General features: G+C 41.7%; 1 protein-coding gene across 1 annotated transcript; it reads right to left on the bottom strand.

Annotated features, from left to right (window-relative positions):
• Positions 1-5,453: 5,453 nt before the first annotated feature.
• ccr9a (chemokine (C-C motif) receptor 9a) lies at positions 5,454-7,983 on the bottom strand. The gene is made up of 3 exons (XM_023976707.2): positions 7,895-7,983; positions 7,322-7,360; positions 5,454-7,027 (listed from the first exon to the last, which is right to left on the bottom strand). The coding sequence occupies exons 2-3, from the start codon at positions 7,358-7,360 to the stop codon at positions 5,966-5,968; spliced, it is 1,101 nt and encodes a 366-aa protein (XP_023832475.1). The 5' UTR covers positions 7,895-7,983; the 3' UTR covers positions 5,454-5,965.
• Positions 7,984-24,539: the final 16,556 nt, after the last annotated feature.

The following is a 24,539-nucleotide window of genomic DNA, read 5'->3' as shown; positions in this document are numbered from 1 at the left end:
TCCTAGATCTGAATGAAATATTCTTATTAAATACTTTTTTCTTTACATAGTTGAATGTGCTGACAACAAAATCACACAAATTATCAATGGAAATCAAATTTATCAACCCATGGAGGTCTGGATTTGGAGTCACACTCAAAATTAAACAACAGGCTGATCCAACTTTGATGTAATGTCCTTAAAACAAGTCAAAATGAGGCTCAGTAGTGTGTGTGGCCTCCACGTCTGTATGACCTCCCTACAACGCCTGGGCATGCTCCTGATGAGGTGGCGGATGGTCTCCTGAGGGATCTCCTCCCAGACCTGGACGAATCATCCGCCAACTCCTGAACAGTCTGTGGTGCAACGTGCGTTGGTGGATGGAGCGAGACATGATGTCCCAGATGTGCTCAATTGGATTCAGGTCTGGGGAACGGGCGGGCCAGTCCATAGCATCAATGCCTTCCTCTTGCAGGAACTGCTGACACACTCCAGCCACATGAGGTCTAGCAGTTCTTGTCATTAGGAGGAACCCAGGGCCAACCGCACCAGCAATGGTCCACAAGGGGTCTGAGGATCTCATCTCGGTACCTAATGGCAGTCAGGCTACCTCTGGCGAGCACATGGAGGGCTGGCCCCCCAAAGATATGCCACCCCACACCATGACTGACCCACCGCCAAACCGGTCATGCTGGAGGATGTTGCAGGCAGCAGAACGTTCTTCCACGGCGACTCTCGACTCTGTCACATGTGCTCAGTGTGAACCTGCTTTCATCTGTGAAGAGCACAGGGCCAGTGGCGAATTTGCCAATCTTGGTGTTCTCTGGCAAATGCCAAACGTCCTGCACGGTGTTGGGCTGTAAGCACAAACCCCACCTGTGGACGTCGGGCCCTCATACCACCCTCATGGAGTCTGTTTCTGACCGTTTGAGCAGACACATGCACATTTGTGGCCTGCTGGAGGTCATTTGCAGGGCTCTGGCAGTGCTCCTCCTTGCACAAAGGTGGAGGTACGGTCCTGCTGCTGGGTTGTTGCCCTCCTAGGGCCTCCTCCACGTCTCCTGATGTACTGGCCTGTCTCCTGGTAGCGCCTCCATGCTCTGGACACTACGCTGACAGACACAGCAAACCTTCTTGCCACAGCTCGCATTTGATGTGCCATCCTGGATGAGCTGCACTACCTGAGCCACTTGTGTGGGTTGTAGACTCCGTCTCATGCTACCCTAGAGGAAAGCACTGCCAGCATTCAAAAGTGACCAAAACATCAGCCAGGAAGCATTAGGAACTGAGAAGTGGTCTGTGGTCACCACCTGCAGAACCACTCCTTTATTGGGGGTGTCTTGCTAATTGCCTATAATTTCCACCTGTTGTCTATTCCATTTGCACAACAGCATGTGAAATTTATTGTCAATCAGTGTTGCTTCCTAAGTGGACAGTTTGATTTCACAGAAGTGTGATTGACTTGGAGTTACATTGTGTTGTTTAAGTGTTCCCTTTATTTTTTTGAGCAGTGTATAATAAACATGTCTGTGAAAAATATTTGGTATAGTCCGTGCCTATCTGATGATCAGTAAAATATCTTTGGTAATAGCTGACTTGGACACTGTCAAAGCCTACATAATCATGTAGCCATAATGACATACTGTCACAAAAATCCTGACTTAGCCTGTCTGCTTAGGTGTAAGCCCTTCGATCGCAATATCTACTAAGCTAACATATGGAATTGTTTTAAGATGTTCATAAAATTGATTTAAAAAAAATTGACCCCTGTAGGTATAATGGGAGAAAAAATGTGCCTTTTAATGCTAGAGCCCATAGAAATTCATTGAATAACACAGTTGTACATGACAAAACATTTTTTTTTTAATTGTAAGGAATAAGACACGGCAAGAGCATGATGAACGGATAGATGTGGTTATGGACAGAGAGGAAGAAGGAGAAGAAGAGTTGAGTGCAGTGGGAAGGTGTGTGTTGAGGATGAATGGCGCCAAGTATTCTATTCTACTGTCACTGATAGGTCAAAAATTGAACCTGAGGAGAGAGGATGAATTACCTGTGGTGGCAGGTGTTGTGAAGACCTCCGACCCTTGCCCCGGGCCAAGTGGGAGTGACATTTTTGGAGAAAGTGGATACCTGCCTTTTGGCTGATCCATATGTAGTTACAGGCTGGGTAGAAAAGACGTTGTGCACTGTTTAATCGGTGAAGGTAGTTCGAAGTGGACTTTTTTCTGTGTCTGTTCTGTCCATAGGGAGTGGGTGCATTGCGTCACGCAACTAGGGACAAGACCTGGGACTTGCTTTGCTCTCCATAGCAGGATGCCTTTGAAATGAGTGGCTTTAAATTCCCTGTGTCTGACACCCACTGTTTGGTCCGACACAGAACTGGTGGCGAGCGTTGTGAAATAGAAGACATTGTCTGTCCTTTTGAGTTTTGAAGCAGTCTTTACCTAATAAATCCATGTTAGGATACGTTGATTATCCAGTGAGAGCTTTTGTGCCGATCCCACAAATTTCTTTCAGATGCCAAGCTAGGCTTGCTTTCAATGACAATGACAGATCTATAACTCGCATTTCTATGTGAATTTGGTCATTCTGCCAAAAAGTTATATTTTTTGCAGCTTTACATAGTCCGGGTAGCTATTTGGTTAACTATCTGCATTGACCCGTTTTGCACAAACTTTTTTTTTACTCATCACGCACGCTGCTGCTACTATTTACTAGTTGTGAATGTATTCCTAATTATACAGTATGTACATATCTACCTCAATTACCTCATACCCCTGCACAACGACTCGGTACTGGTACCCCTTGTATATAGCCGAGTTATCTTTCTCGTTGTGTATCTATTATTACTTTTATTATTACTCGTTTGACTTTTCTATTATTTCTCTATTTTTTTTCTCTCTGCATTGTTGGGAAGGACCTGTAAGCATTTCACTGTTAGTCCTAATAAATCAAATCAAATTTTATTTGACACATGCAGGTGTAGGTAGACCTTACAGTGAAATGCTTACTTGCAAGCCCTTAACCAACAATGCAGTTTTAAGAAAAATACCCCCCCAAAAAAGAAAGTAACAAATAATTAAAGATTAGCAATAAAATAACAATAGCGAGGCTTACAGGGGGTACCGGTACAGAGTCAATGTGCGGTGGCACTGGTTAGTCAAGGTAATTGAGGTAATGTATACATGTGGTGAGAGTGGGGAGCAATGCAAGTAGTCTGGGTATTCATTTGATTAGATGTTCAGCAGCCTTATGGATTGGGGGTAGAAGCTGTTTAGAAGCCTCTTGGACCTAGACTTGGCGCTCCGGTACCACTTGCCGTGCCTGTTGCTTACGAATGATGTGACAAATACAATTTTATTTGATCAGACTACATCACTGCTCAATGTCTGACAAGCTTTTTGAAACCCTGATGTTTTTTAAATGGAAAATGGCTTCTTGTTCTCTTTCATGAGACACCAAATGTAAAGTATAAGCTATATTTTTTTATTCAAAAGTGAAATGAGGCCTTTACATGTTAAGTAGTTTGTTATTTCAAATGAAACTACTAAGTACATTCACAACTATTTTCAAATACATCCAATTTTTAAAATATTTATTTGAAAATACTATCTTTCAAATACTTCCAACAATATGTATTTGAAGTAATTGTAAATACATGCCAATACGTTCTAAATGCCATTAAGAAATAGATTCCAATAGAGCCCCACAGTGGAGGTGTCATAATACCCATAAAACGTAGCTTTCAAACAGGGAAATGGTTCCAATCATTTTTCCTCCATTAATTTTTCCCATAGTGAATTTTAGAAACACTTAAAATAAGGGCTGTGTTTCGTGTAGGCTTACCCTGGCTTGATGTTTTGATAACCATGTAAATCTCTCTCGGACAAGATGACTAGAAGTCTAGTCATGCAACGCCACACCATTCGTAGAATGTACATAGTTGTCGCCATAATTAAGTGCGAATATGCAAGAGCTCGACAATGAAAAGTATAAAGTTAAAGAGCACGGTAAAAGTTGGAAAACAAAAGTTAAAACATTCAGTGAGTCAAAAAGATCAAATGTCTTAATAATTCGGTAAATCCCGACGATTTCAAAAAACTTCCCCCCTTTTACAGTGACTATTAACAGTTGAACAGGGAGTTGTTGTTACAAGATTAAGGCATAACCAAAATATGTGGTAATTGTTGCTCCAACACTGTTCTATAACATCGATGTCTTTTCTGCAGAGGAGTTTCCTTCCAAATTCCCTCAAAGTCAATGAGCTTGTTGATTTCCATTGTGATTGGCACAAGGTTCCCCACTCCACAGAAATGACCATATTACCCTCCCATTCCCATTTGTCCTTTATGTATAGTGTAGTTTCCGATTTGGACTTTAAGAAGCCATTGTATAGTCTGGAGAATTTTACCTGCATGTTTCTGATTTACGCGCAGATATTAATATTGTACTATTGTCTCCGAATCCTCCTCTTTTATGACCTAATTCAAGCGGTGACATATTTGGAGATACTGTATCTATGGAAATCTTGACCTTTCTAATCTTTGTCCGTCTTAGTACTTGGAAGCTTTGGAGTGCCCCCTTGTGTACAAAAGTACAGCAGGCTGAGAGAATGGGATTGATTGTTGATAGGTCACTCCTTCAGATGGAAAACTAAGCACAGTTTTGGGTATGAAATCATTTTGATAATTTGATCAATTAGCCAAAACACATTTGGCTCAATCAAGCTATGACTCATTTTGAGCAACACGTGTTTTTCTTCATCTCATAGGAAATAAATCGTGGGGAGGGAAAAGATTGCGCATACATGGATTAGACAAGTCTGTTGGAAAACCAGGTTGCTGCTTCCCTATTTGGCCACTAGATGGAGTCAATGACAGCAACAAAACAATCTGTTGGTGGGAAGTGTGTCTGTGCACGAGTCCATGTATTTGTGCATTTGTGAGTGACTATAGATGTTTATTTCTTAATTCACATTTATGAGACACAATAACAGTGACCAACATTTTTTTAAAGACATGGGTTTATTTACAATGATTATGTTGAGAATTGTCATTGTGAACAGGGCAGTCTCAATCCTAGGCATTTTATACAACTTTTTGTTTATGACAATTTCACTTTCACTGTGAATGCTAAACATACTCATCACAAATATGGTCTTTCCTACTTAGAAAGTATTTCAAAGAATTGATCAGTTCATTGATATGCTCCTGACAAAGAAATTGATACAAATAATATCCATAACATAGAGACTGGTAGAGGGTACACTTGCCAAAAAGTGGCAGCGCTTTGCACGTTTTCAGACTACACAATCCAGCACAGTAGGTGATGCATACGCACCTTTTACGTATGTTTACAAACTGCTAATAAACTTTAAAATGGAGATAGTCCACAATGGCGCTGCCCATGCTGTCACAAATTGCAAAGAAAAGAGGTGTCTTCTCTTTCCCATCTCTCTGCTTTCTAAACAAATGCAAAACAAGACACGAAAACAACATGGCTGAATTGGCAGAACATTATAGACCACTGCAAATACAATAGACCAGTACCGGACCAATGTTGTCATGGATAGCTCTTTTCCAATCCCTGGCATCGTCAAACATAAACCCCCAACCAGACTGTGAATGTCCATCCAGCAAAATTGAGAAGTCACTAGGAAAAATGAGAAGGTCTTTGGACCAGCCAAAGAAAAGTCTCATCATAACCAACGCTTCTAGCAATGTACCCAAGAGCCAAGAGGTCTTTGTCGACATTCCCCCAGCTCTCAGAAAGGGACCTCTTCCTTCCCCATGTCACAGCCTCAGCAATGGTCCGATAACCAAAGAAGTCAAAGTCTAATGCAAGAGTGGGCAACCGGGGGGAAAAAACACTACAACCTCTGCATCATGGAATAGAGCGCATGTACGCAAACACGTTTGTACAGACCTCAATTATTATGAGGGACTTCTGGTCGCAAGTGAAAGGTTGTACTATGACCGTGCGTTCAAAGCGAGAGTGCTTGTGTGGTGTCCGTGTCGGACATGACTGAGGAGCGCCCGGGGCCTCCCTGGATCTTGCTGAGTTTCCCCTTGGCCGGCCAGCAGTGGTAGATGCGGAGAAGCTTGAGGATATCTCTGCGGAAACGTACCCCCACAAACACATACAGGAAGGGATTGAGGCAGGCGTGCGTGTAAGACAGGCTCTTCAGCACCTGGCCGACCACGTCGAACCGCTTTGCCGCACTGCAGTCTGTCTCAGTGCTGTTGGCCGCCTGGGTGGCCTCCATCACCAGCACGCTGTTGTACGGCAACTGGGAGAGGACAAACACAGCCACCACCACCAGGATCACGCGCAACGCCTTGTGTTTCTGGAAGCTGCGGGTTTTGAGAAGGGTGCGGATGATGCCGGCATAGCAGAACACCATGACCAGCAGGGGCAGGCAGAAGCCCATGCAGATCTGAAGCSCCAGGACCAGGATCTTGGTGCAGTTGTCCTGGTTGCTCCAGTAGACCATGGTGCAGTAGCCCCGGCCCTCCAGCTCCTTGACGTTGGCGAACATGAACTCAGGCAGGGCCAACGCCATGGCCAGTAGCCAGACGCAGGCGCACACCAACTTGCTGCAGCTCAGGCGCTGTCTCTTGGAGTTCTGGGCCATGGTGGTCTGGACGATGACCACGTAGCGATCAACGCTGATGCAGGTGAGCAGCAGCATGCTGCTGAAGAAGTTGATCTTGTAGAGGGCCAAGGTGACCTTGCAGATGCCCGAGCCGAAGCTCCATCCCTGGGTGGCCTCCACGGCCCAGAGGGGCAGAGTGCCCAGGAAGAAGAGGTCGGCCACAGCTAGGTTCAACAGGTAGACATCGGTCATGGTCTTGAGACGCTGGCGGAAGTGCAGGTAGATCCAAACCACGGTCAGGTTGCCCAGGCCGCCCAGGATGATGATGGTCCAGTAGAGAGGCGGTTCGTACTGGCCTCGGAATGCCCTGATGGGAGCTTTGTCACACATAAAGTCTTCCAGATTGTCCTCACCAGCCGTTGGGGTGAAGCTGGAGTCATAGTCATACACCTGTGAATGAGACAGGACAGCATACTGTAGCTTGTTGGACATGTGGACCAATTGTGCGAGTAAATGATACGAGCTGAAAACACAGTATATAGACCAGGGGTCTCCAATATTTTATTTCATAAGAGCGACAAAAAAATAATATATATGTATGTAATTTATCACTTGAAACAGTTAAGAATTAAAATAAAACAAATTTGATGTGAAAAATTGCTATTTCATACAAATATAACACACACACAATCTTTTACACAAATTGTTWAAAAAATTGTAGTAAAAAATGTATAAGTTGTTTACCTCCATTGGTGAAGTCACCAAGTCACCTATAATTGACATCTGAAAGAGAAGGAAGAGGAAAATAACATAGTCAGGGAAATAATACACAGCTATTCAACATATGTCATTGTGTAATATTGGCAGGCCTACATAGAAATGTATGCTCCGTTTCTCACAGTCTCCTGCTTGTAGATAGTCAATGCTTCACAAATTCTATATTTTCTCTAGACTTGCATATCATTGCACGTTGTTAGGCAAGAACACATCCTCCTTGTTTTATCATTTCTTATCACTTGCAGTCAATCTGACGGAAATACCACAAAACAATGTGTCATGACATTTAGAACTGTCCTCGCTTAGCATTTTGATCATTTTGATTGCACATCATTCAGAAATAAGCGAAGGACAGTGAAGTATCTAAATATCAAACACACTCCTGTCTGTGGCTAATCTATTTCTGAGCATGATGTAAAGAAACAAAGTGAGACAGAAATATTACAACACTATAAAGCGCTTACTTTATAGTAATACATGGTGTTATTGATACATGTTAGAACACTGCATGAGACCAGCTTTTCAGACAAAAAGACTTACTGTCGTTCTCTGCTATTGCGAGTGAGATGTCATTCAGGCGCTTGAATTTAAAATGCTTGTTGGTCGCTAATTGCTTTAGGGAACTGTCTGGCAACAGTCTGTTCTGCAGAGGCTTTTGAAGAATTCAGTTGAACCACAAGTGACGCGCGTGAAATCAGTATGCAAAGCAGAGTGATATTCTATAGTATTAATTTGGGTGTTTTGCCCCTCTTGCCAGTGCAAACTTGCAGCATGCATAAAGACTGATTTAAACTTCTCAGGGATATTAGTCATTTATGAAATTGTGAATGTACCCCTCCTGTATACAATGGATGAGTCATAGGAAATGACTTTTTCTATTCTCAGCAGAATTCTCTTCTGCCCTCTGAAAGCTATCAAGACACCTTTGTTCACATACTGATTTACAGTAAATTGCTCAGTGGTGTACTTATATTTCGATTTTGGTTCAGAGATTTCGCTTTGAAATCTCCCATGTGACAATCAAAAATGCTATTGCAATGTGTTTTAGACTTCTTGACTGTAGATTAAGCATATGCATCATGCATTATGATTTTTGCTGAGGGCACACACGCATATACGCACACTCACCACACACATAATTATCCTCTAACCTCCTCTGAGGAGTGAAGGCCTATACTGCACACATTTACTTAGGTTTGTTACTTCAGGCACCATGGCATAATGTTGTGGTTACCATTTCCTAATATTACTGTAATTGATTGAGATGATGGTCCACTCGCCTTGGCTAGCGAGTCCACTACCCTGGTGTCGCGGGCTGAATCAAGTCCCTGATTAGAGGGAAGGATGAAAACCAACCCTGTAACATAAGGCTGCAACATGGGTGGGGGTAGAAACCTATTGTTCTATCGCTTAAATCCTAATTATATACGGTATGTTATTGTGTATTATATTCATGTAGATTTTAGTCTGTCTCTGCTTGTCAAACGTTGGCTTGGTAAGTAGAGGCGCCGGGTTGACACTGGAGCAGATAAGGTAAGGTGATACACTCAAAACAAATGCCGCCAAGTTAAAAACAGCTCAAAGTGTTACTGTACCTTTGTTTTTTTACTCTGCATAACACCCTCAGTTCAAGAGTGACACAGTGTCAGGCATGCTATCATATGAAGATTGAGTCGTAAGCAATCAGATGAATTGAAGACAAGATAAGATCAAATCAAATGTATTTATGTAGCCCTTCTTACATCAGCTGATATCTCAAAGTGCTGTACAGAAACCCAGCCTAAAATAGCAAGCAATGCAGGTGTAGAAGCACGGTGGCTAGGAAAAACTCCCTAGAAAGGCCAAAACCTAGCAACATTTGCGTTGTATGCGTGGTCCAAAACCGTTATGACATGTGTTACGTTTTGAAAACGTTTAGAAAAAAGGGTTCCAAAAGGGTTATTCAGCTGTACACACAGAACTATTTTTGGTATGAACCCTCTGTGGAACGGGTTCTACATCAAATGTATTTGTCACATGCGCCGAATACAACAGGTAGACCAGGTAGACCTTATGGTCAGATTTGCCAAATGGGGGGCGAGGAAGAGCTTGGTGATACGCATCTCTGTGTGGAGTAGAGTTTGGTCTAGAGTTTTTTTCCCCTCTGGTTGCACATGTGACATAAAGCCTATGACATGATGGTAGAAATGAGGTAAAACGGATTTTAGTTTGCCTGCATTAAAGTCCCAGGCCACTAGGAGCGCTGCTCCTGGATGAGCATTTTCTTGTTTGCTTATGACCTTATACAGCTTGTTGAGTGCGGTCTTAGTGTCAGCGTCAGTTTGTGGTGGTAAATAGACGGCTACGAAAAATATAGTTGGAACTCTCTTGTTAGATAGTCTGGTCTACAGCTTATCATGAGTTACTCAGGCAAGAAATACCTCAAGACTACCTTAATATTAGACATTGAGCACCAGCTGTTATTGACAAATAGACACACACTCCCACCCCTCGTCTTACCAGACATAGCTGTTCTGTCCTGCGATGCACGGAAAACCCAGCCAACTGTATATTATCCGTGTTGTCGTTCAGCCACGACTCGGTGAAGCATAAGATATTACAGTTTTTAATGTCCCGTTGGTAGGATAGTCTCGAACGGAGCTCATCCAGTTTATTCTCCAGCGATTGCGCGTTGGCCAGTAGAACGGATGGTAGAGGCGGGTTACCCACTCGCCGACTAATTCTCACAAGGCAACCTGATCTGCGCCCTCTGTATCTCCTTCTTTTCTTCAAGCGAATGATGGGGATTTGGGCCTTGTCTTCATCCAGTTTGAGGTGATTAATCGCTGTTCTGATATCCAGAAGTTATTTTTGGTCATAAGAGACATTAGCATCAACATTATGTACAAAATAAGTTACAAACAATGTGAAAAAACACACAAAATAGCACAATTGGTTAGGAGCCAGTAAAACAGCAGCCATCCCCTCCAGTGCCATTCTACATGGAACCCAAAATGGTTCTTCAAAGGATTCTCCTATGGGGACAGCCGAATAACCCATTTAGGTTGTAGATAGAGGAGGTTCTAAGAGTTCGGGTTATTTTAGGTTCTAAAAGTGTATGAACAGTCATTTCAAAATGTCTAGTATAGTAATAACATCCCATCCCTGGATGCCCCCGCCAGAATATGGAGAGTCGACACTTTCATGCTTGCCTTGACTCGCCTTTTAGGCCGCTGTACTGTGTTAATTAACAACTAGTGATATTTCAGCTGTCATATCAAGTGCATCTGCACATCATTTGAGAGAAGACATATTGAGAAACACAGACGTGGGCGGGATAAGCAGTATAACTTCATGGAAATTAGACAGAAGTGTGTGTGTGTGCCCTACACTGTAATAAGATATATTTTAAAACTTTGCTTGAACTCTTCATCATAAGGGACTGCTTATAATGATAATAGAGCCTATAACCACTGTAGTGACACAAATCAGTGTTTACACCAGCAAACTGACGAGGCATATTGCTAACCAATAACTTAGCTAGGCAACATCTTTTGCACCGACACTGTAAAGCCAGATGCCATAAGCTGACACAAACATGACTGTTTAAAACATCTAGCATGCTATTTCTTTAGTGTTATGTAGAACTTATGGCGAAGGCTGAAGATAAAGTGAATAGGACTGTGCGTGTGTGGGGGGTGAGAAGCCAGACTGAGGCAGACTGTGTCTTACCCTCTGTCCTCTCTGAAGGGGTTAGTGTGTGAGGGTTCTAACCTGCTCCCTTTTAGGAAGAACGTCCTGGAAACAACCTTCTAGATCCTTTGACCAGGACACACACATCTCAACCTCCACAAATGTGAGTGTGTCTGTGTGTGGCTGCATGTGTATGTCAGTGGTTTAAGTCTGTGCTGTGTGGTTTACGTGCGGTCTATCTGTAGTCAGAAAGGAGCTGGGGTGCAGACAGCAGACGGTGGGAGTGGAGGTTTTTAGGGTGAAGAGGACGGAGGACATCCCAGCCACTGCTACTTCCTACCTGATGGTTAAGAGGACATCACTTCTACTTATACAATCAAATTACTAAGCCCTTTTTTAACACCAGCAGTTATCACGACGTGCTTTTACAGTAACCAGAGAAACCAGGGACATACAGGGCACCACTACTCCTGCCATCTCTTTCTCCCTGTGTGATGTCATATCCTGTTCCTGTTTAGGCACCTTGCCAGCCGAGTGCAGGTGGGCTCTCCCATCGACATGAGGCTCTTGCTGCTCACGCCCCAAACAAACACAGATACACACACACACTATTAGGATTGTTCCCCTATGTACATGTTTGTGTGGGATGATATGTAAGTGTTTGAGAATCATCAAATCAAATCAAATTTATTTATATAGCCCTTCGTACATCAGCTAATATCTCGAAGTGCTGTACAGAAACCCAGCCTAAAACCCCAAACAGCAAGCAATGCAGGTGTAGAAGCACGGTGGCTAGGAAAAACTCCCTAGAAAGGCCAAAACCTAGGAAGAAACCTAGAGAGGAAAATAAATACTCGGTAATGTCAGTGGAATTCATTTAATTTTAGATGTTTTGATTAATAAAAAATTCACAACTATAATATAGTGGTTGCATAAGTACTCAGCCAGTTTGTTCAGGCAAGCCTAAATTAGTTCAGGAGTAAAATGTGGCTTAACAAATTACATAATATGTTACATGGACTCATACATACAACATCTGTAGGGTCCCTCAGTCAAGTATTGAATTTCAAGCACACACTAAACTACAAAGACCAGGGTGCTTTTCGAAAACCTCATGAAGAAGGGCAGTGATTGGTAGATGGGTAACAATAACAAATCAGACAGTGAATATCTCTTTAAGCATGATGAAGTTAATAATTATGCTGTGGATTATACATTACACCACTCAGACACATTAAAGATACAGTCGTCCTTCTGAACTGAGCTGCAGGACATGAATGCAATTGCTCAGGGACGTTACCATGAGGCCATTGGTGATTTTAAAACAGCTACAGATCAATACAATACAATATACATACATACAATATATATATATATATATACAGGTCAATGTCTGCGATGGTAGAAAACTGGGGAGGGACCATTGTAATGACTACATAATACTGACCTAAATGACAGAGTGAAAAGAATACACATATCCATATATTGAATGCAACAATGCACTAAAGTAATACTGAAAAAAGAACACAGCAAAGGAATACACTTTTTGGCCTAAATGCAAAGCCTTATGTTTGGGGAAACTCCAACACATCACTGATTAACTGCCTCCTTATTTTCAAGCATGGTGGAGGCTGCATCATGGTATGGGTATGCTTGGCATCGACAAATACTGGGGAATTATTCAGGGTAAAAAGAAACAGGATGGAGCTAAGTGCAGGCAAAATCCTAGAGAAAAACCTGCTTCAGTCTGCTTTACACCAGATGCTGAGAGAGGAATTCACCTTTTAGCAGGACAATAACCTACAACACATTTACATTTAAGTCATTTAGCAGACGCTCTTATCCAGAGCGACTTACAAATTGAACACGAGGCCAAATCTACACTGGAGTTGTTCCTGAGTGACCAAGTTACAGTTTTGACTTAAATCTGTTTGAAAATCTATGGCAAGACTTGAAAATTGCTTTCTAGCCATGATCCCCAACATCTTAACATAGCTTAACTTTAGTCGACTACATCTAGCTATGTACTGAACTTCCATCCTCTCAGGCCAGGGGCACAAAGTATGAATTTATGGTTGGATCAGAATCGCCGTTATTATCATTGGCCAATACTGAGAATTAAGTAAAACCCACAAGTCCAAATCCCTATCTCCATCCATGACTAATTTAGGAATCTTACAAATTTAGCTAGCTAGCTAGTCACCAGAGGACAACAATACTACGAGATGCAACAATTCAAGTATTTTCTGTCATTTGATGTTGTGCTCTCGATGTGATTGGTTTGAAGCTACATCCAAACTTGCTTCCCTTGACAGTTTTTTATTTTATTTTTGGTGCAAGAACCATTCACGGTTGAGCTAACTCAGTTTAGCTCAACGCTGATTGGCTATTCATTTTATTTATTTATTTTTAATCAAGGGAGTCCAAATGCTCGCTGGCTTCCCTTGCATTCAATGCTTCGGGTAGCAACAATGTCATACTCTTTTTGACCAGACAGCATCAGAGAGGCCTACGTTGGCTACCCATATAGAGACAGAGGGTCGGTGTTTCGCTTGCTCATATGCTTTCTCCAGTGAGATACATTCAGCCTCTTGAGAATTGAAGGGAAATTATGAAACACAGAGACGAATTTCTTTTTTTTTTTTAAGGTTTTGAGGAAGCCTGGCTTTCTTGCCCTCCATGAATACACACCACTGATAAACCATTAGCTCCCAATACAGTCGCAGATATTTTGAGTCTTGATCGTGTTCAAAGACGATGTGGAGGGAAAACGTGACATTTCTTTACAGGAAGCTGTTTCGAGTTGACCACAGGATGATGTAAGCTTAGAGTCAGATACACATGTGGCAGAGGAGCATGTGGATCACCCACAGGATCTGGTATAGGGCATTGTAAATAGAGACCTGAACTGAGTACTGTTATGGAAGTCCACGACACAGGATTATAAAAAAATTGAGTAATCTTTATTTGACTCAATTAAAATACAGTTTAAGGCAAGGGGATGGGACCAACCCATGTAATGGATATTACAGTCAGGAGTAGAATGTTCTCAACAGTTCTATTGCACATATCCCCGGTAGTAAACAAGTGCAGGTTACATGCAGATACACTCAATAATATGAGTCGTAATTCTCACACACAAATGTAGTTTCACTTCTCATTGTAGCAATTCTCGTTGGTGGAAGGAGAGAAGGACCAAGGTGCAGCGTGGTAAGTGTTCATATCATTTAATAAAATATGCAACACTAAACAAAACAACAAACACGACAAACAAACAGTCCTGAAAGGTGCCACAAACACTAAACAGGAAACAACCACCCACAAACACAGGTGGGAACAGGCTACCTAAATATGATTCTCAATCAGAGACAATGAATGACAGCTGCCTCTGATTGAGAACCATACCAGGCCAAACACACAGAAATACAACACAAGGACAACATAGAACACCAGACATAGAATGCCCACCCAAACTCACGCCCTGACCAACCAAGACAGAGACATAAAAAGGATCTCTAAGGTCAGGATGTGACACTAATATAGACGTAATCATCACACTCCAAACTATAATAAACAAATCATAATTAGTAGCTCTGTGATCACAGCAAACCAACAAGCTTGGTACCAAGGAACACACACAGTAGAGACTGCAGTAGCTAACCCCTTCGGGAAACACACAGGAACAATACAGTTTAAAAGTACAATAAGCCAATCCAAATGGACTCCAACCTCACACACCATCCAAACAGACAATAACTAGCAAAGCACAGAAACTAGACTGCAGATTAAAAGAGAACTTTGAGATAACTTCAACATCTTAAACGTCAGCAAGTGTTTTAACAATGCATTGTTCCTATCACGTCYGAAGACGCCACATGCGTTTCCCAGAACAACACGTAGACAGAATGTTCACCATGTGTGTCGTTGGCGCACGTGTCGATCGTAAGGAAGGCAGCGCTGCTCTCGGATCAGCTTTCTCCATTCAAATCTTACCTTAACACTATAATCATTGTACAATACTGATGATGGATCAGCTCCTAGAGAGATTATCGACTATATGACTGCAAATATTGAGGTGGCATATTTGAATGCTTGCCCTATAATAACGCACTAAAATCACAGATTTGGCACATGTTGTAGTACATTTCATGATGTGTTAGAGGCAAAAATTAGACAGTAGCCTACAATTAGAAAAATAAGTCATTTATTTAATATTTAATATCAATATGGTATATACTGTATCTTTTAACGCGGTTCTCGGTTTTCATTTAAAGCATCTTTTTCATAATTTGCTTGTTTTAGCAATTGCAAAGATAGTCAACTTTGTGTTTCTTGACAACTTTGTCCTGAAGTTAAATGGTGGTCATAGAGAGACAGATAGAATCAGGATGTTATGCTCAGCATATATCTGTGTATTAAGGGACATGGAAGGGCAAAAAAAGCAGCTAACAATTCTGATTTTCAACTACAACTTTATTAACAATGGTTTTGGGTAACAGCTCAGAGATCTACTGATGTTCCTACTATGGTTCTAATGAGGACCTTAGCCTTGAGATGCTTTTGGGAAACCGGGCCCTGTGGTGCTGAGGGAACACCCTTTTTGAAAGGGTGCAGCACAACTGTTAATTAGACACGGCAGTTAGCAATCAACTCAATTAGGACCAATTCCATTTCAAACATGGAACCCATTCTAATTCTTACACAAACTCCACAGCAGCTTTTTCCACACTGCTACACATGCAGCAAAACAGACATTTATTTCTGGCAACTACTAAGATTGTAAACCCCACACAGATTGTAATTCATAAAGTTTGAAAATGTATATGTTTGTTTATGTTAATTCAATCTGTTTAATTTGTAATAAATCTGCTGGTGCTACCATTGCTGCTCTTTTTTTTAGTATTAGTTTTTCTTAAACCCACCACTCTTACGCGCCATTGCGTTAAAATCAGGTTATTCCGTTACAAGGGCTTCACCTTATTGAACTTTAGAGCAACCTCAATCATAAACAACATTTTGGAACATAAATAGAGAGACAGACGTCTGTGTGGTATGAGAATTGCAGATTGTGTCAAGCACGATAGTATTGTGGGTTACTACTTCCCTATTTTTGTGTCTAAGGCCTGACTGCATGTAAATAGATAGAGTATAGCTTGTACCATGATCCGTAAACAAAAAACACAAAGAACAAATTTAATTGACTATCCACACACAAACACCTCTTGACTTGTATTTGTAAAACATTTTGATAAATCCAAAATGTGTAAATATGGATTAAGATCTGTGAGTAAATGATCTCTCATTTTCAAACAAACTTCACGATGTGTAGATAAAAACAAAAGCACCTTTCCAAAGTTATAAATAAAAGCATTGCGAAGTGTAGGTATCCAATCATTTCAACACAACACTTTCGCATTAGAACCAGTCAAATCTGCATTTGCAAGTCAAATGATGTCTGTGGATTAGTTTTAATTTGTTTACAGAATTTGTTAACAAAAAAAATGTATTACACATGCAATGGGTTTCTCTCAGTTTCTCTCAGATCTCCATAGAGCTCACCAGAAATGAGTCACCTCTAGTTCGTTCAGCCATTACTATGGGTGAAATGAGTGGGGAAAGAATGGGGTTTTAGGATAAACGCCAAAAATAAGGTCAGAGGTTAACACAGGCTTGGGAGATATTATTTAAAAAATGATATTGTATGCGATAATATCAGTCAGTTAACATGACCTTTTGAATAATGAAGCTTTTATGTGCTTGTTTTGATTACATAAATGCTTCAAAATTCACAAAATAGTGACGTTAGCTGATGAAGATATTTCATAGATCAAAATGTATAAGATCTCCTAACCAAATAAAATAACATTTTATTTGACAAATACACATGGTTTGCAGATGTTAATGTGAGTGTAGAAAAATGCTTGTGCTTCTAGTTCCGACAGTGCAGTAATATCTAAGAAGTAATCGAACAATTCAGCAAACTTTGGAAGTAATACATACAAATCTAAATGGGTGAATGAGAATATGTACATGTAAGTATATGAATGAGCGATGGCCGAGCGGCATAGGCAAGGTGCAATAGATGGTATAAAATACAGTATATACATGTGATATGAGTAATGTAAGATATGTAAACATTATTAAAGTGTGCATTATTTAGAGTGCATTGTATAAAGTGACTAGTGATCCATTTATTAAAGTGGCCAGGGATTGGGTCTCAATGTATGCAGCAGCCTCTCTGAGTTAGTGATCGCTATTTAGCAGTCTGACGGCCTTGAGATAGAAACTGTTTTTCAGTCTCTCGGTCCCAACTGTACTGACCTCGCCTTCTGGATGGTAGCGGTGTGAACAGGCAGTGGCTCGGGTGGTTGATGTCCTTGATGATCTTTTTGGCCTTCCTGTGACATCGGGTGTAGGTGTCATGGGTGTAGGTGTCATGGAGGGCAGGTAGTTTGCACCCGGTGATGCGTTGTGCAGACCGCACCACCCTCTGAGGGCGGTGCAGTTGCCGTACCAGGCTGTGATACAGCCTGACAGGATGCTCTCGATTGTGCATCTGTAAAAGTTTGTCAGGGTTTTGTGTGACAAGCCACATTTCTTCAGCCTCCTGATGTTGAGGAGCGCCTTCTTTTGCGCCTTCTTCGCCACACTGTCTGTGTGAGTGGACCATTTCAATTTGTCTGTGATGTGTATGCTGAGGAACTTAAAACTTTCCACCTTCTCCACTGCTGTCCCGTCGATGTGGATATGGGGATGCTCCCTCTGCTGTTTCCTGAAGTCCACGATCATCTGCTTTGTTTTGTTGACGTTGAGTGAGAGGTTGTTTTCCTGACACCACACTCCAAGTGCCCTCACCTCCTCCCTGTAGGCCGTCTCGTCGTTGGTAATCAAGCCCACTACCGTTGTGTCGTCTACAAACTAAATGATGGAGTTGGAGGCGTGCATGGCCACGCAGTCGTGGGTGAACAGGGAGTACAGGAGGGGGCTAAGCACGCACCCTTGTGGGGCCCCAGTGTTGAGGGTCAGCGAAGATGTTCTTTCCTACCTTCACCACCTGGGAGCGGCCCGTCCAGGACCCAATTGCACAGGGCGGGGTTGAGATCCAGGGCCTCCAGCTTGATGATGAGCTTGGAGGGTACTATGGTGTTGAATGCTGAGCTGTAGTCTATGAACAGTAAATGGGTAAACAGTAAATAACACCCATTACAGAAAACAGTGATACCTTATTTACATAAGTCTTCAGACCCTTTGCTATGAGACTTTAAATTTAGCTCTGGTGCATCCTGTTTCCATTGATCATCCTTGAGATGTTTCTACAACTTGATTGAAGTCCACCTGTGGTAAATTCAATTGATTAGACATGATTTGGAAAGGCACACACTTGGCTATACAAGCCATGAGGTCGAAGGAATTGTCAGTAGAGCTCCGAGACATGATTGTGTTGAGGCACAGATCTGGGGAAGGTTACCAAAAAATGTCTGCAGCATTGAGGGTCCCAAGAACACAGTGGCCTCCATCATTCTTAAATGGAAAAAGTTTGGAACCACCAAGACTCTACCTAGAGCTGGCCGCCCGGCCAAACTGAGCAATCGAGGGAGAAGGGTCTTGGACAGGGAGGTGACCAAGAACCCGGTGGTCACTCTGACAGAGCTCTAGAGTTCCTCTGTGGAGATGGGAGAACCTTCCAGAAAGACAACCATCTCTGCAGCCCTCCACCAAATCAGGCCTTTATGGTAGTGGCCAGACTGAAGCCACTCTTCAGTAAAAGACACGATAGCTCGCTTGGAGTTTTCCAAAAAGCACGTAGAGACTCTCAGACCATGAGAAACAAGATTCTCTGGTCTGATGAAACCAAAATGTATATATTTGACTTGAATCAATCAAATGTATTTATGAAGCCATTCTTACATCAGCTGATGTCACAAAATGCTGTACAGAAACCCAGCCTAAAACCCCAAACAGCAAGCAATGCAGGTGTAGAAGCACAGTGGCTTGGAAAAACTCCCTAGAAAGGCCAGAACCTAGGAAGAAACCTAGAGAGGAAGCAGGCTATGAGGGGTGGCCAGTCCTCTTCTGGCTGTGCCGAGTGTAGATTATAACAGAACATGGACAAGATGTTCAAATGTTCAAGGATGACCAGCAGGGTCAAAAAATAATAATCACAGTGGTTGTCGAGGGTGCAACAGGTCAGCACCTCACAAGTAAATGTCAGTTGGCTTTTCATAGCCGATCATTCATTCTGCTGTCTCTAGAGAGTTGAAAACAGCAGGTCTGGGACAGGTAGCACGTCTGGTGAACAGGTCAGGGTTCCATAGCCGCAGGCAGAACAGTTGAAACTGGAGCAGCAGCACGGAAAGGTGGACTGGGGACAGCAAGGAGTCATCAGGCCAGGTAGTCCTGAGGCATGGTCCTAGGGCTCAGGTCTGGTGACTATGAGGTCTGTGAAGAGCAGCAGGCAGTTGCAGCAGAATGGCAAGCTTCACGTCTGGTGGAAACCTGGCACCATCCCTACGGTGAAGCATGGTGGTGGCAGCATCATGCTGTGGGGATGTTTTTCAGTGGCAGGGACTGGGAGATTAGTTAGGATCGAGGCAAAGCTGAATGGAGCAAAGTACAGAGAGATCCTTGATTGAAACCTGCTCCAGAGCGCTCAGGACCTCAGACTGGGGCAAAGGTTCACCTTCCAACAGGACAACAAACCTAAGCACACAGCCAAGACAACACAGAATTGGCTTCGGGACAATTCTCTGAATGTCCTTGAGTGGCCCAGCCAGAGCTGGACCTGAACCCGATCAAACATCTCTGGAGAGACCTGAAAATAGCTGTGCAGCAACGATCCCCATCCAACCTGACAGAGCTTGAGAGGATCTGCAGAGAGGAATGGGAGAAACTCCCCAAATATAGATGTGCCAAGCTTATAGCATCATACCCAAGGAGACTCGGGGCTGTAATTGCTGCCAAAGGTGCTTCAACAAAGTACTGAGTAAAAGGTCTGAATACTTATGGTAAAGTGGTATTTCAGTTTTTTATGTTTAATACATTTGCAAACATTTCTAAAAACCTGTTTTCACTTTTTCATTATGTGGCAATGTGTGTAGATTGACGAGGAAATGTTTTTATGTAATCCATTTTCGAATAAGGCTGGAACCTAACAAAATGTTTTGCTTCCTGAATGCACAGAAAAAGTATTGGGACAGTGAATTTGTTTGTTGTTGTTTTGGATCTGCACTCCAGAACTTTGTATTTGGAAGTATACAAAGACTATGAGGTTAAAGTGCAGACTGTCAGCATGTTCATCCATGTCTGGTGAACTGTTTAGAAATTAGTGCACTTTTTGTACATAGTAGTCCCCCCCCATTTCAGGTGACCAAAAATATTAGTTAGGAAATTCACGTGTGTGTAATTAAAGTAATCAAATGTTGTGTATTTGGTCCCATATTCCTAGCATGTAATGCTGACATCAAACTTGTGACTCTACAAACTTGTTGAATTTTTTTAATGTTTGTTTTGGTTGTGTTTCAGATTATTTTGTGCCCAATCAAAATAGTAAATAATGTATTGAGTCACTTTTGTTGCAAATAAGAATAGAATATGTTTCTAAACACTTCTGATAATCCTGAATTAATCATGAATAATGACGAAATGAGAAAGTTACAGAGGCATACATTTGATAACCTCCCCTGTTAATTGTATGGTGAGAGGTTAGCATGTCTTGGGGGTATGGTATTTGTGTGCCTGTAACTTGGACTGTGAAATATTTGCCCATTATTATTTTCAGAATAACTTAACTAGCTGGCCTGGCGCATCGTTGCCCATGAAAGGAAGTTAGATTAGCGAGTAAGCATTTCAGCCAGGTAGTCTAGGACAACAAAAACTAAAAGCGTACTGTATGAAGGAGTCATAGACCATTTTGTCAACATGAAAGAGAGGAGGATGGCATTGGCGTTTCTCTACAAGTAAGGTGAGTCAACATGTTTTTTCTACTTGCATAAAACGCACGCGCGCACAAAATCAGAACCATGGACAGCCAAATCATATTTCGCTTATGTTGGTTGGACTAAATTGTTTTGGGGATAATTTAGTTGTCACTGCATTAGACTAAGCGTAGGTGATTTGATGATCTTGAAATGTTGAAGGTGAAATGGTTCTGGAATAGTAGAGGCAGCGCCTGTTTTCTTTCCGACTTGTCATAACTCTCCGTTGTTCTAAATCAATAGTTGTTTAGTAGTCTGAATGTCTGAAACATGATTTTGCTTGACCACGCGTAGGTCACGTATACTCAGCTGGCCCCTCCCCAGATGTTGTGTCCAACAAGCTTTCTCTGCCCTTAACCTTGTTCTGAACACTTCCAAAACAAAGGTCATGTGGTTTGGTAAGAAGAATACCCCTCACCCCACAGGTGTGATTACTACCTCTGAGGGTTTAGAGCTTGAGGTAGTCACCTCATACAAGTACTTGGGAGTATGGCTAGACGGTACACTGTCCTTCTCTCAGCACATATCAAAGCTGCAGGCTAAGGTTAAATCTAGACTTGGTTTCCTCTGTCGTAATCGCTCCTCTTTCACCCCAGCTGCCAAACTAACCCTGATTCAGATGACCATCCTACCCATGCTAGATTATGGAGACGTAATTTATAGTTCGGAAGGTAAGGGTGCTCTCGAGCGACTAGATGTTCTTTACCATTCGGCCATCAGATTTGACAACAATGCTACTTATAGGACACCATCACTGCACTCTATACTCCTCAGTAAACTGGTAATCTCTGTATACCCATCGCAAGACCCATTGGTTGATGCTTATTTATAAAACCCTCTTAGGCCTCACTCCCCCCTATCGAAGATACCTACTGCAGCCCTCATCCTTCACATACAACACCCATTCTGCCAGTCACATTCTGTTAAAGGTCCCCAAAGCACCCACATCCCTGGGTCACTCTTTTCAGTTAGCTGCAGCTAGCGACTGGAACAAGCTGCAAAAAAATACACTCAAACCGGACAGTTTTATCTCAATCTCTTCATTCAAAGACTCAATCATGGACACTTACTGACAGTTGTGGTTGCTTCGCATGATGTATTGTTGTCTCTACCTTCTTGCCTTTGTGCCGTTGTCTGTGCCCAATAATGTTTGTGCTGTGTTGCTGCCATGTTGTTGTCACGTGGTGTCGCGACCATGCTGTGTTGTTGTCATGCTATGTTGTTGTCTTAGGTCTCTCTTTATGTAGTGTTGTGGTGTTGCATGTTTTGTCCTATATTTTTAATCCCAGCCCCCGTCCCCGCAGGAGGCCTTTTGCCTTTTGGTAGGCCGTCATTTGTAAATAAGTATATGTTCTTAACTGACTTGCCTAGTTAAATAAAGGTTAAAAATATATATATATATTATCTATTTGTTACATGCAATATGCTTTGTGGACTTCATCGGACAGTGGATATTTAGAGCCATAGCTATAGTTAGGCATCTGTTTACATTCAGAGAATAATAGAGCACAAAAGAGGAAGTGTTTACGTTCACAGAGGACATGGCACACACGTGCACACATCTGGTGTGGTTAGAGTTAGCAGGAGAGTGTACCAATCGTACAGTATGTTTTTGATTTAGCTTAAACTGATACAGTGCCTTCAGAAAGTATTCACACCCTTTGACTTTTTTCACGTTTTGTTGTGTTACWGCCTGAATTTAAAATGTATTAAATGTAGATTTTTGTCACTGGCCTACAAACAATATCCCATAATGTAAAAGTGGAATTATGCTTTTAGAAATGTTTACAAATTAATAAAAAAGAAAAAGCTGAAATGTCTTGTCAATAAGTATTCAACCCCTATGTTATGGCAAGCCTAAATAAGTTCAGCAGTAAAAATGATCTTAACAAGTCACATAATAACTTGCATGGACTAACTGTGTGTGCAATAATAGTGTTTAACATGACCCCACACATACAGATAATTGTAAGTTCCCTCAGTCGAACAGTGAATTCCAATGCCGTGCGAAGAAGGGCACCTATTGGATGGGTAAAAAAAAAGCAGACATTAAATATCTCTTTGATATAATTACACACCCGGTCACTACAAAGATACAGGCATCCTTCCTAACTCAGTTGCCAGAGATGAAGGAAACCGCTCAGGGATTTCATGGTGCCTTTAAACAGTTACAGAGTTTAATGGCAGTGATAAGATAAAACTGAGGATGGATCAACAACATTGTAGTTACTCCACAATACTAATGTAATTGACAGAGTAAAAAGAAGGAAACCTGTACAGAAAAAAATTATTCCAAAACATCAATCCTGTTTGCAACAAGGCACTAAAGTAATAATGCAAAGAATGTGGCAAAGCAATTAACATTTTGTCCTGAATACTAAGTGTTAAGTTTGTGGCAATTCCAATACAACACAGTAATGAGCACCACTCTCCATATTTTTAAGCATAGTGGTGGCTGCATCATGTTATTGGTATGCTTGTAATCGTTAAGGACTGGGGAGATTTTCAGGATAAAAAATAAATGGAACAGAGCTAAGTGTAGGTAAAATCCTAGAGGAAAACCTGGTTCAGTCTGCTTTCCACCAGACACTGGGAGGTTGGTTCACCTTTCAGCAGGACAATAACCTAAATCACAAGGCTGAATATACATCGGAGTTACTTGCCAAGAAGACATTGAATGTTCCTGAGTGGCCGAGTTATAATTGACTTAAATCTGCTTGAAAATCTATGGCAAGACCTGAAAATGTTTGTCTCGCAATGATCAACAACCAATTTGACAGAGCTTGAAGAATTTTGAAAAGAATGGGCAAATATTGCACAATCCAGGTGTGGAAAGCACTTTGAGACTTACCCAGAAAGACACACAACTGTAATCGCTGCCAAAGGTGATTCTAACTTGTATTGACTCAGGGGTGTGAATAGTTATGTAAATTAGATATTTCTGTATTTTATTTTCTATACATTTGCAAACATTTCGAAAAACATGTTTTCACTTTTTCATTATGTGGTATTGAGTGTAGATGAATGACATTTTAAAAAATGTAATCCAGTAACACAACAAAATGTGGAATAAGTCAAGGGGTATGAAGACTTTCTGAAGGCACTATAGTTGTTATTTATCTGACCAATTAGGTCTAATTTTGGATTTGGATTTCATATCAAAGGAATGCAATGTACTCAATGCACACCTCAGAAACCAATGTCACAAAATGCTATTTCGACCTAGTACCCACGCAGTTGCACACAGAAAGTGAAGAACAAGAGGAGAAACCGTGGCCAAAGCTAGTAGCCTAAAATAAGAAGTGGTTAGTACCTAGCAGCATGTAGGGCAATGTGGTGCTTGCAGGCTCTACACGTGTCTTTAGAATTATATTGGCAGCTCTAAGCCTACGGAGGACATACAGTAGCTGCCTAGATTTTTACAAGCCAAAGCTCAATTTGTTTAATTCCTCACTTTTTCAATAGCTAGTTTAGCTTTCCTAATGCTTCCTTGCAGTACTCAAACATATTTTGAAGTTTGTAATTTTGGTAACACTACT

This window comes from Salvelinus sp. IW2-2015, linkage group LG32 (genome assembly GCF_002910315.2).
Source record: "Salvelinus sp. IW2-2015 linkage group LG32, ASM291031v2, whole genome shotgun sequence".
Lineage (NCBI taxonomy): Eukaryota > Metazoa > Chordata > Actinopteri > Salmoniformes > Salmonidae > Salvelinus > Salvelinus sp. IW2-2015.
The sequence above is the reverse complement of the archived record's forward strand: the minus strand, read 5'-3'. Positions and strand labels throughout refer to the sequence as shown.